Genomic DNA, 18,628 nt, shown 5'->3' with positions numbered 1-18,628 from the left:
TCCAGTGTTAATCACACGACAACAAAAAATTTGAGAAGAAAATTCCAAGGACGGAAGAGAGCTCTAAGTACAGTGAACACTTTACCTTTTGCCCAGATTAAAGATGATTTTAATTTCCTATAACTTTACATTTTAGGAATCACAATATAAGAGTATACCATATGTCGAAAATATCCTAAGTGTGCAAAAGGCCATAAAGAGTATTGATGAAACGCTTCATTCTGGAAGAGTCCATCAGTCCGGAGAACCATATCCGTCCTAAACTGGCATCACTCCTTTAATCCACAATTGCATTTCTAACAGATTAAGAGCACCAATATTGTATTTATTGCGCAAAGTATATATGCTGGGTTTTAGTGAAATTACCTTAGAAGAATCAGTAACAAGTACTCAAATAAGATTTCTTTTAATTCTGAATACAACACAAAATAGTCCAACCTGTTAAAAGCACATGGCAATCTAGGTATGGCACCACCCTCTCTCAAAAAAGAGTCAATCTCCTAATGATCACATTGTGGTCTCCAAGTTCATTTCCGGTAAAAGGAATCAGGGCTCCATGGAGATGAGGTCCAGGGTAAGAAGTGCGAAAGATGAGCCTGGAACACCTTGTCATACGAGAAGCAGGTAAGATAAAGACTACTGGAATCATTTCAAAATGAGTCAAAAACCAACCTAAATAAGTCCTGCTGGCTGAAGATGGGACAATTTGAGTACCAGTAAGAACCATAATTGATAATTAATATCAAACACATCCAAATCCTTGAGTTCATGATAAACTAAAAAAAGGACTGAATTGATGATGATCACTGTATCATTATTAGATCATTATTTTTGAAAACTGTTAACTAAACAGAGGAAAAACCACGTCTAGCATTTAACCTGACTTTCTTGTGAGCTCTGAACCTCAAGAGTAACCTGATGGCTGAGAGAGAACATGGTATTCTTAGAAATATTCCACCAACAAGAAAGATGTTAAAGCTAAAAGCATAATTGGTGCAACTGTAATGAATTAACAGATTAGGCAATCATTGATCAATGGTTGATAACACTACAAAAAAGGTAGTTTTAAAATTCTTCTTTTATTTTTTGTTCTAAAAGGCCATAGTAGGAAATACTGCAAAATCTGCCTATACATTAGAGGTTAGACAAGAGAATGTCCTTGATCTTAGAAGATACTCACCGAAGTACTTACTTCTAAGGGTTAGGGGAAATATGTCTTCCATGTACTTTCAAATGGTTCAAAAATACTAATATGTACATAGATGGAACAGAACAAATATATTAAGATGTGAACATTTGACAAATCTAGTTAAAGGGCATATAGAAATTCTTGGTAATGTTTTTAAGAAACTTTCTATAAATCTAAAATTATTTCAAAGTAAGCCCTGGTCAGTATAGCTCAACAGGCTGGAGCATTGTCCCATTACCAAAAGGTTGCAGTTTTGATTCCTGGTCAGGGATGCGGGTTCAATTCCCAGTCAGGGCACGTGCAAGAAAACAACCAATTGATGCTGCTCTCTCACACCAATGTTTCTCTCTCTCCCTTCCTCTCTCTCTCTAAAAGCAATGAAAAAAAATGTTCCTGGGTGAGGATTATAAATAAATAAACAAACAAATAAATAAATACTTTCAGCATAAAATATTTTTTAAAAAAGGAACAGGCAACAATACATTGTGGACCTCATGAGATAGTACATTAAGTATACACTGCTACCTATGAAGTAACCCTGTCCCCCTAACCTCCACAAATACCCTGGATTTAGAGCCTCTAGAATTTGGAGCTAATTATCCATCTATAGAGAAATATGCTAAAGAATGCAAAAGAGATGCAATAAACAAACTCCAGACCAAAAGAAACTACAGGATGAACAACCTGGTATTTTTTTTAAAGATTTTATTTGTTTATTTTTATGGAGAGGGGAGGGGAGGGAGAGAAATATCAATGTGTGGTTGCCTCTCGCACACCTTCTACTGAGGACCTGGCCTGCAACCCAGGCTGACTGGGAATCGAACTGGTGACCTTTTGGTTTATAGGCCAGCACTCAATCCACTGAGCCACATCAGCCAGGGCACAATCTGGTATTTTTAACAAATATTGAAAGACAGACTATGAATGAATGTGTATCTCCAGATTAAAAGTCTTAACGATATCCACATAAAAACTTATACGTGAATGTTCACATCCGTCATAACAACCAGAAAGTGAAAACAATCCAAATACCCATCAATTGATGAATAAAATATGGTATTTCCTCCAATAGGATATCATTCAGCTATAAAAAAGAATGAATTCATGCTGTAACATGAAAGGACCCAGAAAACTTTATGCTAAGAAAAAATTCCAGACACAGAAAAACACATATTATATGATTCCATTTATATAAAATGTCCAGAACAGGCAAATCTATAGACAGAAAGTAGATCAGTGTTTGCCAGAGGCTGAGAGAAAGGGGGAATGAAGAGTGACTGGTTTCTTTTTAGGGTGATGAAAATATTCTAAAATTAGATAGTGGTGTTGGTTATACAGCTTTGTGCATATACTAAAACCCGCTAAATTATGCACTTTAAAAGAATGAATTTTATGCTATGTGAATTACAACTTGATTTTTAAAAATCAATGGACAACGAAAAAAAAGATTTCAGAGTCCTATTAACTAGTAATAATCTATTAACTCCTTTTAGATCCCACTTTAAACAAACTATAAAATAGAAAAAAATCATGAAAAGTGTTAAAACTAACTAGATATTAATGATACTAATGTTTACAGAATCCTAAATGATTAATGGATGCTAAAACGAGTAGGTTAAATTTTGACCAAGAACAGAGCATTTAGCTCTGGCTCATGTGGCTCAGCTGGTTGGAGCATCATTCTATGAACTGAAAGGTAACGGGGTTTGATTCCCATCAGGGCACAGGCCTAGGCTGCGGGTTTGTCCAGGTCAGGGAGCATGTGAGAGGCAACCTATTGATCTTTCTCTCCCTCTCTCTCTCCCTTCCCCTCTCTACAATCAATAAGCATGCCCTCCAGTGCGGATTTAAAAAAAAGAACAAGGTATTTATACAGTTGCCACTTATCTCCCCACAAATAACTTACAGAATAGAAAGGTGCGTGGCATCCCTACAAAATACCTAACCTGAATCTATCACGAGGAAACATTTGACAAACACAATTTGAGCCATATTCTACAAAATAACTGGCCTGTCTTCTTCAAAAATGTTAAGGTTAAAAAACACAAAGATGAGGAACTGGTTTCATATAAAGAACACCTGACAATAAAATACAATGTGTGAGCCTGGATTTTATTGTAGACTAACAAAAGATATATATAGCTATAAAGAACACCACAGAGACATGAAATTTGAATAAGGACTGTGAGATAATGGTCTGGTGTAAATATTAGATTTCCTGACTTGTGTACTATACTGTGGTTATGTAAAAGAATTTCCTGCCCTTCCTGGTATGGCTCAGTGGGTTGGGCATCAGCCCCCAAATGGAAAGGTCATAGGTTTGATTCCAGGTCAGGGCACATGCCTTATCTGCTGGCCAGATACCTGGTTAAAGGCAATCCACTGACGTTCCTCTCACACGTAGATGGTTCTCTCCCTCTTTTTCTCCCCTCCCTTCCCCTCTCTCTAAAGATAAATAAAGTCTTTTAAAAATGTTTTAAAAGAAAGAATTTCCTTGCATTTAGGAAAAACACACTGACATCTCCAATGGATTCTCAAATTGTTCAGGAAAAAATATAAATTAAATTATTTATGTATAAAAACAGTGACAAATTCAACAGGGCAAAATGTTAATTTGCTAAATCTGGATATAGAGCACTTGGAGAGTTCCTTGTATATTCTTGGCACTCCCTGTAAGTTTGAATGAGGTCCTATCTTTTAGAAATACACTCTGAGATATTTACAGATGAAATGGTAAAATTTCTCTGATGAGCTTCAAAATAATACAGCAAGTGAATAGGGGTCTAGATCAGCAATTTTGAACTGGTGTGCCACAAAAATTTTTAAAACATAATACCTATTTAGTCAGGAGAACTGACCACTTTTCCCTTAGACTGTCCAAAAAAGGACAACACCTAACACAACAATAGCCATATGGTGTGAATGCCCTACAATCATAAATACATAGGTCATATAATAATACAGTTTCACCTTATTGGCCACGTTGCATTAGTAAGGTTTCATCTGGTTAATTCTTGGTACCAGAAATCCAGACATACAAGTAAGAGGCACCTGATTTTTTAAAATATCTTTTTTGGTGAGTCGCAGCATTTTAGTAATTAGTTTTGTGTGCCATACGGTGAAAAAGGTTGAAAATTGCTGGTCTGGATGAAGCAATTGGTCACATATTAATAACTATTAAAGCAGAGTAATGGAAACGCCAGGTGTATGATGCTATTCTCTGTACTTCTGTATGTTTGATATTTCCTGTAGTAAAAGCTTTAAAGGAGTCCATAATGAAAAGTTTCTTACGTGGATCAACTAAGGTTCAGCAAAATTAAGCGGCATCCACACACAGGATTCCAATTTTGAAATCTTTCTAATGTATGGCACTCTCTCCATTAATCCTTCTGTAAACCTCTTTATAAAGCGTGAACTATTCAGGCAATTTTATTTGTTCTTCCCACCCTAAGTTTTAGTCAATACCAACAAACAGAAAGATACCTCTAACTCCAGCATACTAAGATATATCAATAAACAGTGAACGAACACAGGTAAACATAAACAGAAGTAATCCACCCAAAGAGATGCTCTAAAATTACTGAGGAAGCTAAAACGCCAACTGACAGCGGTTAAGCACCCATTATGAGCCTTTCCTTGGGTCCCTTACTCCTCATATCAACAATGGCACACTGTTTTCCCTTAGCTTTTCAAATTGTGTTAAAATACATATAACATAAAGTGAGGTAATTTCTTCAGTCCCATTTTACAGATGAAGAAAATGGAGATGAATGAAAAGTTAAGAAAATCTTCCAAAGCAAGCCACTAGTAGCAAACCAGAACCTGAACCCAGGTCTTTCTCTAAACTGCACAATTGCCAGTATGTAATTTGACTGACTCTTAAGTCTCCTGAAATTTGGTTTCTGTGAGTCAATCCCAAGAGCCTAATCAATTCTGAAAAAATTGATTTGCTGTATATGCAAGTTGAAAACAGCCCCCAGGTACAGGCACGCTGAGACCCTCCAGGAAGAGTCAGCAAATCCCTTAACAATCTTTACATTTCACTACTTTCGCAGTAACAACTTAAGAAGCTGCATTAGCAGCTAAATTAAACCCCAAAATTTATGAATATAAATGAGACATTTTACCTTTCTTAAGTTTATGTTGTAAATGGTGAATAAAATGCAAATAACTTTACACAGACACTTGACTACACTTTGAATTTACAGATTTTGGCTATAGCTAAAATAACTGCTTAGTATGTCATTTTAATAAGCAATTATTTTGGCTACTCTGTGGAGTAGACCATTCTTTGCCTCACTGCTTCACTAATAAACTCCCTTTAAAAAAAAAAAAAAAAAAAAGCAACTATTTTGGTCACATACATAGGGGATAAACATGAATGCCGAGAATCTGTCAATACAGAATTTGTAAATATTATACAGTCTATATCGTAACCAATACTTTCTACGTAAAAATAGAAAGAACTTTAAAAACACTATGAACTACAAAGCAAAATACATAATAGGAATTTAACTTATGAGACAAGTGATCTGCCTGTTTAGATTGGCAACACAGTGGGGGAATGATTCTCAGCACACAAAAGAGAACAAACCGTGCGTGCACACGACAGCCTCCCTTACCCATTACCACGACACCTCTCATGCTTCAGGGTCTCCAGACCCGTTACAGATCACAGTATCACACTGAAACATGGCTTTCAAAATAAAGTACTTATAGTCCGTATATGCCTTCTTTCTTAAAATTTAAAACACTTTTTTATTATTGTGTTTGTTGTTTAAAAAAAAACGCTAAGGAGAGAACCAAGATGGCGGCGTAGGTAGACACACTGCGCCTCCTTGCACAACCAGAACTGACAGAGAATCGAACAGCAAGGGGGACCAACACCAAGGAAATAGAAAATAAACATTCATCCAGACTGGTAGGAGGGGCGGAGACGGGCGCCGGGGTGGAGAGGACTCTCGTGGCTGTGGCGGGACTGAGACTGGCAGAGTGTGGGACAAATGGCGCAGGCAGTCTGAGCACTAGCAGACCCTGCGGCCCCACATTTGCACAGATAACCCTGAGGGCCGGACTCAGAGTGGCGGAGAGTGGGACAGGCAGAGCAGCGGGTAGCACCCCGCGGCACCACATTCGCCCACAGATAAACCGGACGAACGGCGGGGAGCGAAGCAGACCCCGCAACCCAGGACTCCAGCATGGAGGAAATAAAGCCTCAAACCTCTGATTGAAAACACCCGTGGGTGTTGGGGCGGCAGCAGGAGAGACTCCCAGCCTCACAGGAGAGGTCGTTGGAGAGACCCACAGGGGCCTAGAGTGTGCACAGCCCCTCTTACTCGGGAACCAGCACCAGAGTGACCCAGTTTGATTGTGGGTAGCGGAGTGAAAGATTGAAATCCGGAGGAGAGTGAGGCGGGCGCCACTGCTCCCACTAGGCCCCTCCCCCACATACAGCGTCACAGCGTAGCGACCAGCGTTACCCCGCCCCGGTGAACACCTAAGGCTCTGCCCCTTAAAGTAACAGACGCGCCAAGACAACCAAACAAACAAACAAAAAAATGGCCCAAATGACAGAACACTTCAAAGCTCCAGAAAAAATACAACTAAGCGAGGAAGAGATAGCCAACCTATCAGATGCACAGTTCAAAGCACTGGTTATCAATATGCTCACAGACTTGGTTGAATCTATTCGAAAAACAGATGAAAAAATGAAGCCTATGCTAAGAGAAACAAAGGAAAATGTACAGGGAACCAATAGTGATGAGAAGGAAACTGGGACTCAAATCAATGGTGTGGACCAGAAGGAAGAAACAAACATCCAACCAGAAAAGAATGAAGAAACAAGAACTTGGAAAAATGAGGAGAGGCTTAGGAACCTCCCGGACACCTTGAAACGTTCCAACATCCAAATTATAGGGGTGCCAGAAGGAGAAGAGGAAGAACAAAAAATTAAAAACTTATTTGAACAAATAATGAAGGAGAACTTCCCTAATCTGGCAAAGGAAATAGACTTCCGGGAAGTCCAGGAAGCTCAGAGAGTCCCAAAGAAGCTGGACCCAAGGAGGAACACGCCAAGGCACATCATAATTACATTACCCAAGATTAAACGCAAGGACCTACATCCAAGATTACTGTATCCAGCAAAGCTATCACTTAGAATGGAAGGGAAGATAAAGTGCTTCTCAGATAAGGTCAAGTTAAAGAAGTTCATCATCACCAAGCCCTTATTATATGAAATGTTAAAGGGAGTTACCTAAGAAAAAGAAGATCAAAAATAGGAACAGTAAAAATGACAGCAAACTCACAGTTATTAACAGCCACACATAAAACAAAAACGAGAGCAAACTAGGCAAACAACTAGAACATGAGGGTTGTCAATAAGGGAGTGGGAGGGGGAGAGGGGGGTAAAGGTACAGAGAATAAGTAGCATAGATGATAGGTGGAAAATAGACAGGGGGAGGGTAAAAATAGTGTAGGAAATGTAGAAGCCAAAGAACTTATAAGTATGACCTATGGACATGAACTATAGGGGGGGAATGTGGGAGGGAAGGGGGGTGGGCAGGATGGAGTGGAGTGAGGGGGGGAAATGGGACAACTGTAATAGCATAATCAATAAATATATTAAAAAAAAACGCTAAAATGTTAAAACTGTTGGACAAAAAACAAACAAATATAATACAAACAGATTATACTATAAGTAAGTGCTTACGTGTATTTATCGACTATATTTAAATCTTTAAAAATTTTAGCCCTGCCTGGGTAGCTCAGTTGGTTACAGCATCGCCCTAGTATACTATTGTTGGGGGTTCAATCACCAGTCAGGGCACATACAAGAATCAACCAATGGCCCTGGCTGGTGTAACACAGTGGACTGAGTGCCAGCCTGCAAACCAAAGGGTCGCCGGAGGATTTCCAGTCTGGCCACATGCGTGGGTTGCAGGCCAGGTCCCCCTTATGGGGCACTCGAGAGGCAACCACACATTGTTTCTCTCCCTGCCTTTCTCCTTCCTACCCCCTCTCTCTAAAAATAAATAAATAAAATCTTTAAAAAAAAAAATCAACCAATGAATGCATAAATAACTGGAACAACAAACTGAGGTCTCTCTCCCCTTTCCTCTCTCTCTAAAATCAATTTTTTAAATTAATTTATTTATTTTTAGAAAGAGGGTAAGGGAGAGAGAAAGAGAGAGAGAGAAACATCAATGTGTGGTTGCCTCTCGCACGCCCCCCTACTGAGGACCTGGCCTGTAACCCAGGCATGTGCCCTGACTGGGAATCAAACCGGTGACCCTTTGCTTTGCAGGCCGGCACTCAATACACTGAGCTACACCAGCCAGGGCTAAAATTAATTTTTAAAAAATTTTGTAAAAGAAGTGCTCGAGCTGTTACCTACAGGAATGCATATCTAAATATCACTTTGCATTTCTTTTTCTAGCAATTTTTAATGCATCCCTAATACTATAAACACATAATTAATATTCAAGATTTTTAAGAATGTAAGTATTATCCAGTTACTTACAGACAGAAAAAAAAGAGTCCTCCAAGAAAATGCCAGTAAAGTATAAATTTCCTTATATGTATACACTTAAACCACCATCGAAAATGAGACAAGGCAAAACACTGCTCTGACTGCCTGCTAGAGCCTACTTGCAAAGACTTCTATTTCAACATTTTGACCAATTAAGAAACATATGATGCAACCTAAAAAATATACTAAAACCAAGCACCACCCCAAAAATTACTCCCATCTAAACTAAGAGGAAAACAAACAGGAAAGCAAAGAGCTACAAATAACAAAAAAGCATTTTTCCTCACATCATGGAAAATAAGACTTGACTTTTTTTTTATGAATCCAAGGAAAAAAAACAATTAACTTACTAGCATGCTTGTCTGCAAGCATTATAAGCGTGTTGGAAATATCTCGTCGTCTATAAAAGCACACTACTTTTGCTTCCACGTTGCCAGTTGCCGTCTAAGAAATAAGAAAAATAAAAGTCATCTGTACTGAATATTAGATTCAAATAGTTTATAAAACAAAACTAGAATACAGCACAATTATAAGATCACACTCATCTTTACACTGTGCCTACCACAACTTCAGGATAATTAGAAAGCTAAAAATTTCAAATAAGGATGAGCAACATTTATTCAGAGTCCAAGGGAAACTAAAATGTCAAACATAAAATAACTTACTGGCATCAATTAACATAAAGCGATCAGACCATTTTAATGAATAAAGCCAGATATAGTTAAATCTGATTAGCCTTGAGAAACTAATCCCCAAAACTTCAACAGCCACAACAGAACTTATTTAAGACAGTTAACCGTAGCTCCTGTGAATGCACTCCCAGAAGCACTGGCTCAGAGTCAATCCCCCAGCCCTCTCCTGAGCACCCCCACACTGGACTGAGGATGAAGCTCTGTAGGTGCAGGCAGCCATCATGCCGAATGGACCAAATGACTTGGAAAAGCAGTCTCCAGCCCAAGGGAGTCTATGAATCCATAATAGTCAATAATCTTAGTAGTACTTACTTTCCCTTTCCATATGAAAGTATCAAAAACCTTGAGTTATAAACCACTGAAGCTCTTATTTCTTTCTGACTACAGTCTAGAATACAAATCAATATTTAGTTAGGGTGTAATTTACTGCAGCTGGGGCCCAGGCTCCAACTCTCCTGTTCTTTATGAATACTGAGAGCTTTCGAGAAGGCCAATCATTCATTACAAAGTTCTTTGTAAAAACACATAGGGCACAATAAAAAGCTATTGTGATTTCCAATTTCAAACACACTGAAAACAAATTTTCAGAATTTCTCTGGGCTTACAGATATATTCAAACATAAAGAAATAAGAATATATATGTGCTGCAGTAAATTTGTCAATTTTGTGAAGTTCAGCAGCAGTTTTAGAGTGAAAAATAAGTCTTACAGAAATACTGCCCCTTAGAATTGAAATAATATCAAATCCCAACCAAAGTGCTTCTATATTTCACAGTATTATGATCAAATATATCCTTCAGAAGTAATGATCCCGCAGTCTGCTAAATGAACAAACCAGTATTTCCACTTACATAAAATCTATCAATGACTTCAATTATAAGCTCTTCATCGTTTTTGTCTTCTTGACACAAAAGTATGTTAAAAATCCAAAACACGAGTTTCAAGGCATATTTTTTTTCTGCCTCACCAGTGAGTTCCTTCTACAGGAATACTCTACAAACCTAATTAAATTCTTATTTAAACCTGCATAGGATGGAGGAGCATAATCCAAAATAAATAATCTCTTCTATCTGTACACTCTTGGCTATTAGGTTGTTTACAACCACATTATTCCTCTAACACACACACACACACACACACACACACTCTTCAAGCATCTACCCAAACAATGAACTACCCAAACTGTGGTCCGAGGCCACACTGTTACTGTGTAATGAAATGGGTATTATGGAATTTCAGAGTTAATTTTATAACTATTGAACCTAACAATGAAAAATGGGGGCTTGTATTGTTATAAGCTTATTTTAAATTTCATTTTTCTTTTTTATTTTTAGAAAAGCAGCCTAAGATAGTGAAACTTCTTTATCACGAATAGTATGAAAAGTGCTGCTCTAAGACCCAGGTTAAATATTTGACATATGTAAAGTCTGGGGTTGTGTGTGTGTGTGTGTATACATATATATACACATTCAAAGAAATACATATTCACTAAAAATTGTTTCAGCCCTTCCTATATGCCCCAGCACTAAGCTAAGCACTGCAGATACATGGTGCCTGCCCTCACTAAGTCTCCACAGCCCAGTAAGGGTGCCTGGTCATCTCCTCTCCAAACCCTCCAACCCCAGCTATAATCTTGTCCCTCACCTAATTAGAAACTTTCGCCAGTTCCCCACAACTAACACATAAATGTAAAACATCCTTGACAGTATTCCCTACACTATTTTCCTTTACTTTCTCCTTTCCCCTCCAGACTCCACTTCTCAAGCGTGGAGGCAGCAAAAGCTTCATGGAAGAAGAAATGGGGTGGAAAGATCTTAGGCCACTAGGAAAGAAGGAAAGGAATCCCAACAGGTGAGTCCTGGAGCACTACTAAGTTGTCTAAGGGGAAAAAAAAAAGGCCCTGAGCAAAAACCCACTGGTGAGAAAAGTAGGGACAAGTACAAAGAATAACCCACAATGGCCCTGGCCGGTGTGGCTCAGTTCGTTGGAGCATCATCCCATAACCTAAAGGTTGCAGGTTCAATTCCCAGTCAGGGCATATACCTAGGTTGCGAGTTCGAACCCCAATCTGGGTGCATTTGATCCCCATCCAGTGCTTGTGGGAGGCAACCAATGGATGCTTCTCTTTCTCTCACATTGATGTTTCCCTCTCTCTCTAAAAGCAATTAAAAAAAGTTCTCAGGTGAGGATTAAAAAAAAAGAACCCACAATGAACACCAATTTCTTTTCTCCATTTAGGTTGCAGCCTCTTAAATCTCTATTCTGTCAAACAGGTCTATTAAATATCCTCTCGCAATAAGAGTCTGTCTTAAGCTCTAAAATCATTTTAGTCATCTCATTCTCATATGTGTTTCTACCCCATACTTAGAAAACACATTATTTTTTTCAAACAAAATTTTTTAAAAGACACACTTTCTATTTTCAGAAAGTCCATGGTTTACCCAAAGTAAAGACCAAGTGGGAAGCCTTGACTGGTGTGGCTCAGTGGGTTGGGCGTTGTCCCACAAACTGAAAGGTCTCTGGTTCAATTCCTGGTCAGGGCATATGCCCTGGTCCCTGTGCAAGAGGCAATCAATCATGTTTCCCTCCCTCTCTTTCTCCTTCCCTTCCCTTCTCTTAAAAAAAAAAAAAAAAAAAAGGAACAAGTGGAAAGGGACTTTCCTGCACTGGCCAGTGTGGCTCAGTTGGTTGGAGCATTGTCTAGTAACCAAAAGGTCGCCAGTTCGATTCCCAATCAGGGCACATACCTAGGTCGCAGGTTTCATTTCACCAGTTGGGGTGCATGCAGGAGGCAACCAATCGATCAATGTTTCCCTCTCTCTCTCTCTCATGAGAATAAAATACACCTTTATAAAATTTTTTTTTTAAAAAGGGACTTTCTTTTCCCAATTTCTGCCCTTATTCCCAAAAAGTCCCAAATGGCAGGAGGGATATTAACTTGCATTCCGTAAAAGGGCTTTGAGGGAATCTCCCGAAATTATGTATAAAATCTTGTATGTGCAAATGTAGATGGGGTGGGGTCCTCAGAGGCTTAAAGAAGTCAGTGATTCCTTCCTCCCACCAAAAAATAAAAAAGCCCTTTTACAAAATGAAAGCCCCAAAACAAAATGAATCTCAGAGTAAGTTGGAAGACTAATAAAATATGCAGAATGTGAAGGTACATATAAATTACACAGTATACACACAAAAAAAAACCCAATAGCAAACAACCTGCTATTTTATCCACAGTCACACCTTCCAAAACTTCCTGAGAATGCACCCTCAATGTGATGTGCAGGAAGCAACAAGTATGTAGGCTGCCTCTTCAGAAGCAAGAGCAACACCCAACCCAGACAGTGACCAAATGAAATTTACCAAAAAGGTGTTTTCTATTTTAACCTTATATTCTTCTTCCAAAAGATCATCTTAACTATATCTGTGTATAAATAACAATATTGAGCTGTGTTCATCAACTGGTATTTAGTTTTACACCTAAAAGTTCATAAAACTTTTCCGGAAAAATTGAGACTAAAGTCTATAAGTAATTAAAAAAAATAAGAGATAAAGAAATACTGTAGTCCAGCTTTCCCCACTTTGCCAACTTGACCTCTGAGTAGTCAAGGCCTTTCTGGAACATTCTTGTGGCCTCTGCCATGGCTACCCCTTCCTCATCCTTTAGGCCTCAACTTCAGTGTCCTTAAAATCCTTTCCTTCTCTGTCCAAAGGAACTGACCAGTTGTTATTCCTTATGCAAGGCTTTTGCATGTTTCCTTCTTAGAAGTTAACGCTATTTATCACTATTTTCTTTATGCCCAGTAACATCTTTTCATGTGTCTCCCTCATCTCCTCCCTGACAACACAGACTTTGTGAGGGCAGGGACTATATCCATACTGTTCATTATTATATCTGAGCCTGACATAGCCCCTAATATATAGTAGGTGCTCAAGAAATATTTGCTTAATGAAGTATTCAAAATGAGATCTCTTTTAGACCTGGCCAGGTAGCTCAGCTGGTTAGAGCACCATCCCGATATGCCAAGGTTGCGGGTTCAATCCCAGTCGGGGCTCATACAACAAGCAACTAATGAATTCATAAATAGGTAGAACAAATCGCTGTTTCTTTCCCTCTTCTTCTTTCTCTCTCTCTCTCTCTGTCCACCTCACCTGCTTCCTCTCTAAAAATCAATAAATTTTTTTCAAGAGATATCTTTTTCACATCCCTTCAGAAATAAAGGCCCTATGTAAATATTTAGTACGTAACGAGCCAATTTCAGTTGTTTACCAACTCCCTCCAGTCAAACTGCCATTGAAGTAACAGCGATCCTACTCCTCAGAGGTCAGTCATCTCCAGCCCCCAAAGGCCAATTATTACATTAACAACTCTTGGCTGAAAGCGGAGGGGCAGGGAGAAGGTGAGGAATGGTGTGTGGGGAGGGGAACTTTGGAAGTGAATGGTAATATAAAGGAGTGTGAAAGGATCCAGGTTCAAGCTCAATGTGTAACCGAGCCACTCCACTGTGTGCTTCATGACTACAGTTCATAATGCTTCTGCCTTAATGGTTTAAGGTTATTGTGAGGCTCAAGAGGTAACACATGTGAATCCCCACATTATATACTTCCTGATGTTTATAAAGTTAGCACAGTTGCAGACCTTTGTGTCTGTCTCCATTTTTTTTTTCTTCAGCCCTGAATTCCAAACAGTACATATCTAAAAGTGCCTGACAAGTGGCAGGTTCTGAGAAATATCTGTAGAGCAAATGAATCAAAATACTTTGTAAACAGAAAAATTATGTACAAGTATTAACAGCAGACATTTCAGAAATCCATTAATTCAACAAATATTTACTGAACGTCATAACTATGGGCCAGCCACTATTCTAAGACACTTGGGATGATGCATTAGTGAACAGAGAAAATCATTACACACACTGAGCTTACGTTCTAGTTTGGGAAAACAGGCAATGAAAATAAACACAATGATTAAGTATACTCGGAGGTGATAAGAGATATGGAAAAAAGAGCAAGGTACAGAAGAATGGTAACAACTAAATGGTTCTAGGAAGGGTACGTGTAAGAAACAGTACTGTCTACAGTGCTGGGAGCCAACGGAGCGAAGTGCAGAGCAGCAAGAGTGGCGGTCCAGGAGGGACAGTTCTACCCACAGACTGACCCAGTCCTGAGGCCACTGTCTGCCTTTGGTGGTAGTCGCAAACACAACAGAATTTTTGTTTTATTTTACTTTTAACCTCATCCTAGGACATTTTTTCTTTGCTTTTAGAGAGGAAGGGGAGGCAGAAACAGCAATGTCAGAGAGAAGCATCGACTGGTTGACTCTCATACAAGCCAGGACCAAGGATCAAACTCCTAAATAGGTACGTGCCCTGAGGAAATCAAACCCGCAACCTTTCAGTCACTGGATGACACTCCAACCAACTGAACCACACTGGCCAAGGCTGCAGAAGTTTTAAAAATGCACAGCTCCTGCTGTGCTCCCAGGAGCAAACCAAAATCTCGAGGTGTGAAAAGCTAGAACGTCCTTGATTAGACCTGGCTTCCTAGGACTCCAAACTGGACCAATCTCCGGGTGGTATTTTGGGGGAAAGGCCTCAAACATTTTAACACTATGAATTTTCATAAGCTATACAAATCACCCTTAAAGTGGTCTGCAGGAAACCAGAGCATCATTAGAAATCTATGGCTCATGTAGTTTATGAGTGTTTTGTGTGCCTCTACTGTACAAGTTCATCTACTACAAATGGTCACAATGCTTCTGACGTCCTGAACACCTGTGATGACAGACAAACCTTAATGTAAAAGTTTTACTTACTTAAGCCTAAGGTACAAAGTCAGTTTATATTACATCAAAACTAGTTAACCTAGTCCAGAATTTTACAAATTCCCTTCAATATTGTATTTCCTAGCTTCCTCCTTTTACAGCTCAAAGAGGAAAAAATTAATTCACTAAAAAGGGAGAAACTGCCCTGGCTGATGTGGCTCAGTGGATTGAGCATCTGCCTGCAAACCAAAAGGTCACTGGTTCGATTCCCAGTCTGGACACATTCCTGGGCCGCGGGCCAGATCCCCAATTTTGGGGCATGCAAGAGGCAGCAGACTGGATCTATGTGTCTTGCACATTGACGTTTCTCTCTTTCTCTTTCTCCCTCCCTTCTGCTCTCTCAAAAAATAAGTAAAATATTTAAAATCAAAAAAGTAAAATAAAAATAAAAAGGGAGAAATACAAACGACGACTCTAAATAGAAAAAGGGACTGAGTTACAGGAACGACCTGCTCTGAGAAGCTCTAAGCAATCTGAAGAAATCTGCAGATGTTAAATATCCAGTAACATTTAACATCAGAGGTAATTATAAAAGGAAATGAATGTTCAGAACACTGCATAATTCTCTAACCTGAAATCTCTACTTTCAGAGAGTCTGGGACTGAAAGTAAAATCACCTCTTGGGCCCTTTACCCAATTATCCTCAATGGAAAACAATTATTTTTTAATATTAAAATCAAGAATACTCAAGTATATACCTTGTTGAGTTCTTCTATCCTCCTGATTAAGTACGGGTTGCTGGAGGAATTCTCAAAGTAGACATAATCTGTAATTAAAGGAAGTAAAGAGCTTAATCTTTTCAACAGAAAGTTCACATTTGTGGATCTATGACTTCCTACATTAGGCAATTCACATTCAAAATGAAGCATGTAATTCATTCCCTAGTAAAAACAAACAGTAATGCAACCTTAATATATTCTCCCATGTGCCTAGTATTCACAGACCCTTCTTTTCCTGGCATGTTCATTTCAATCAATGTTTTATCAAGTTCTCCTGGACTCCTGTCCTGCACATGTCATTTCTTTAATAACAAAGACACCTCTTGTCATCACTGAGTAGTCAGAGCTGACAAACATGTGTCTTTCACACTGTAACCGCTTTTACATCTCTTCCCTCCAATCCAATTTGCTCTGTAGTATGCTTCCCACATAAAACTATTGGCCTAAGACAAATTCAGAGCATCTTGAAAGGCTTGGTAGCTCAAAGCACATTTCAACCATCAACTTAAAAAAAAAATCAGGTGAGCAGATCAAGTAAGGGGAAGCACATTGACGAACTTTTCCACAGCTCTATCTAGAAGATAAGGGGCGGGGGGTGGGGGCACTTTCTGAGAGACACCGGCCTCCGAGGGGGTATTTTATTCACATCTTTATCATATGTAATCTAGATCGATTTAGAGTTTTGTTATTTAAAAAATCGCTGCAGGCCTTTAACAAATAGGGTAAAATTTTCAACTGTGGCTTCTTCTCTCATCTAATAGGTTCACTGGAAACTTCCCACTGTGTGTTTGTTTATTTGAGAGGCTGGGATGCATTGTTATTGTCTCTCTTCTGCAAAGTGGCCTCATTCAGACAGGCCATTCCCAGCACCGTCTATCAGGAGCTCAGCTAATGAGCAGAGAAGCAAAAGCATGTCTCACATACAAACACGCCACTTATCTGAATTATTATTTTACCAGGAAAGAGGGAGGAGGGCGTCGAGAGTAGGGAGAAAGTTTGTTTGACCTTATTTCTCTCTTCTGCAGAAGGCTGGGAAGGAGGCGGACAGGAGAGCAAACGTCCAGGCGGAGCTCAACTCCCCCGCTCTGGCTGCGGTGCCCTGGCCCCACTAAGCCCCATTCTCGGGGGGCAGGACAACAAACGAAAGGGGGTGTGAGGAAGGAGAGGTGCTGGGCCCTGTCCCCGCAAACAGGCCTGGCCAGAAGGGTTCCTCCTCACCCACACCCCCACCTCACACTCCCACCTAAGACAAGCAGAAGATGGGAGGGATGTCCCCCACCCTATCCAATCCCCACTGCCTAGAAGCCACACGAGGAAAGACAACCCTATTAGGGGGCTCGACGGTCCCTACCCCCATGGGAGTTTCATGGAGGGGCGTCTGATAATTCACACCCCCAAGTACAGGCCTGACCCTGAAACACTGGGCGGGTTGCGGGTGGGCCTGGGCCCCTGGTGAGCCACGGCGGGCGGGGGGAGGGGAAGGTGGCGGGGTGGGGAGCCCCGGCCCCTCTGCGGGCCCCGGCGCCCCCCCGCCCCCCGCGCCCTCAGTCCGGGCGCCCGTGCCGCCGGCGGTTAGGGTGAACTCGCCCCGACCTCCCACTCCCGGAGCCCGCTCCCAAACGGGCCGGGTCGGGCCGAGCCTTCCTACCTCCGACCCGGTACATGTTGGCCGCCATGTCCGCCCGCCCGCCCGCGGAGCCCGAGCCGAGCCGAGCCCCGCCCGCCGCCGCCGCCGCCGCCTCAGCCTCAGCCGCCGCCGCCGCCGCCGCCGCCGCCGCCGCCGCCGCCGCCGCCGCCGCCGCCTGAGCCGTCGCTGCCGCCTCGCCGCAGGGGGGAGGGGAAGGAGGCAGCGAGGGGAGGGGAAGTGAAGGGGAGGGGACGCCGCGGGGTGGGGGCAGGTGCGGGCTCCCAGCCCCAGGGTGGCGCGGCCCAGTGGGCCGGTCCAGGGGAGGTCGGACTGATGCCTGGCCGGCAGGGAACTGGGGAAGGGGACGGTTTGAGGGACCTTGCTGGAAGTGGAGGCTCCTAGGCTAAGGGTCCTGACCCAAGGGAAAGCCAGCACTCGCAAATGTGGACGAGGAGCCATTAGAAAATTGGGGTGGGGGCAAGGGGTCAGCCTCTCCAGAGCCCCTACCGCTCTACCCAGATACCGCGTCACCTGCCCACCCCGGGACAGGTCTGTCCCTCCGGGAGCCCCAGTAAGTGTGACCTCGAGCACGTAGGTTCCTGTCTTAAGGCAAACACTTGGGTGTAAATAAGTGCACACTGCAGGACGCCTTACTTGTGGCGATGTCAGTAGGGCGTGTTGGAGCTTCTAGGCTCTGGGGCCAGGAAGCCCCACCACGTGCTTCCAGCTTCCCAGGCAGAGACCCAGCTGGGGGCCAGGCTAGAAAAACTGGCTCCTTTCCAAGCCCGCCTGAACTGCATTGGCAGGACTATCAGCGTTCGCCCCAAAACTGGGTTGAACAGAACCCACTCCCCCACACCAGGAGGACTTGCCTCTAAACAGTCCCTATGTACAGCGCGGCCCTGCTGGGAGGAGAGGGTGGGGGAGGGTGTTTGTTGTTCATAGGTACTGGGCTCTAGAGTTCACCACCACCACCTCCAAAGGAGGGTATGCTGTCAATCCGCGTGCTGTTTATTGTTGGACTGTTACCTTGGTTGTGTGCCTAAAGCTTTTACATAG

General features: G+C 41.5%; 1 protein-coding gene across 7 annotated transcripts in view; it reads right to left on the bottom strand.

Annotated features, from left to right (window-relative positions):
* Positions 1–17,713, bottom strand: part of MTA3 (metastasis associated 1 family member 3) — a 158,429-nt gene extending 140,716 nt beyond the window's left edge. For all 7 annotated transcript variants that reach the window (XM_053924354.1, XM_053924355.1, XM_053924353.2 and 4 more), the window contains exons 1-3: positions 17,591–17,713; positions 15,922–15,989; positions 9,068–9,161 (exon numbers count right to left, since the gene is read on the bottom strand). In XM_053924354.1, coding sequence (XP_053780329.1) covers positions 9,068–9,161; positions 15,922–15,989; positions 17,591–17,618 — 190 coding nt within the window. In that variant the 5' untranslated portion in view covers positions 17,619–17,713. The remainder of the gene's footprint in view (positions 1–9,067; positions 9,162–15,921; positions 15,990–17,590) is intronic.
* Between the last annotated feature and the right edge of the window lie 915 nt (positions 17,714–18,628).

Source organism: Desmodus rotundus, chromosome 5 (assembly GCF_022682495.2).
Source record: "Desmodus rotundus isolate HL8 chromosome 5, HLdesRot8A.1, whole genome shotgun sequence".
Lineage (NCBI taxonomy): Eukaryota > Metazoa > Chordata > Mammalia > Chiroptera > Phyllostomidae > Desmodus > Desmodus rotundus.
This window is presented reverse-complemented; position numbering and strand designations above follow the sequence as displayed.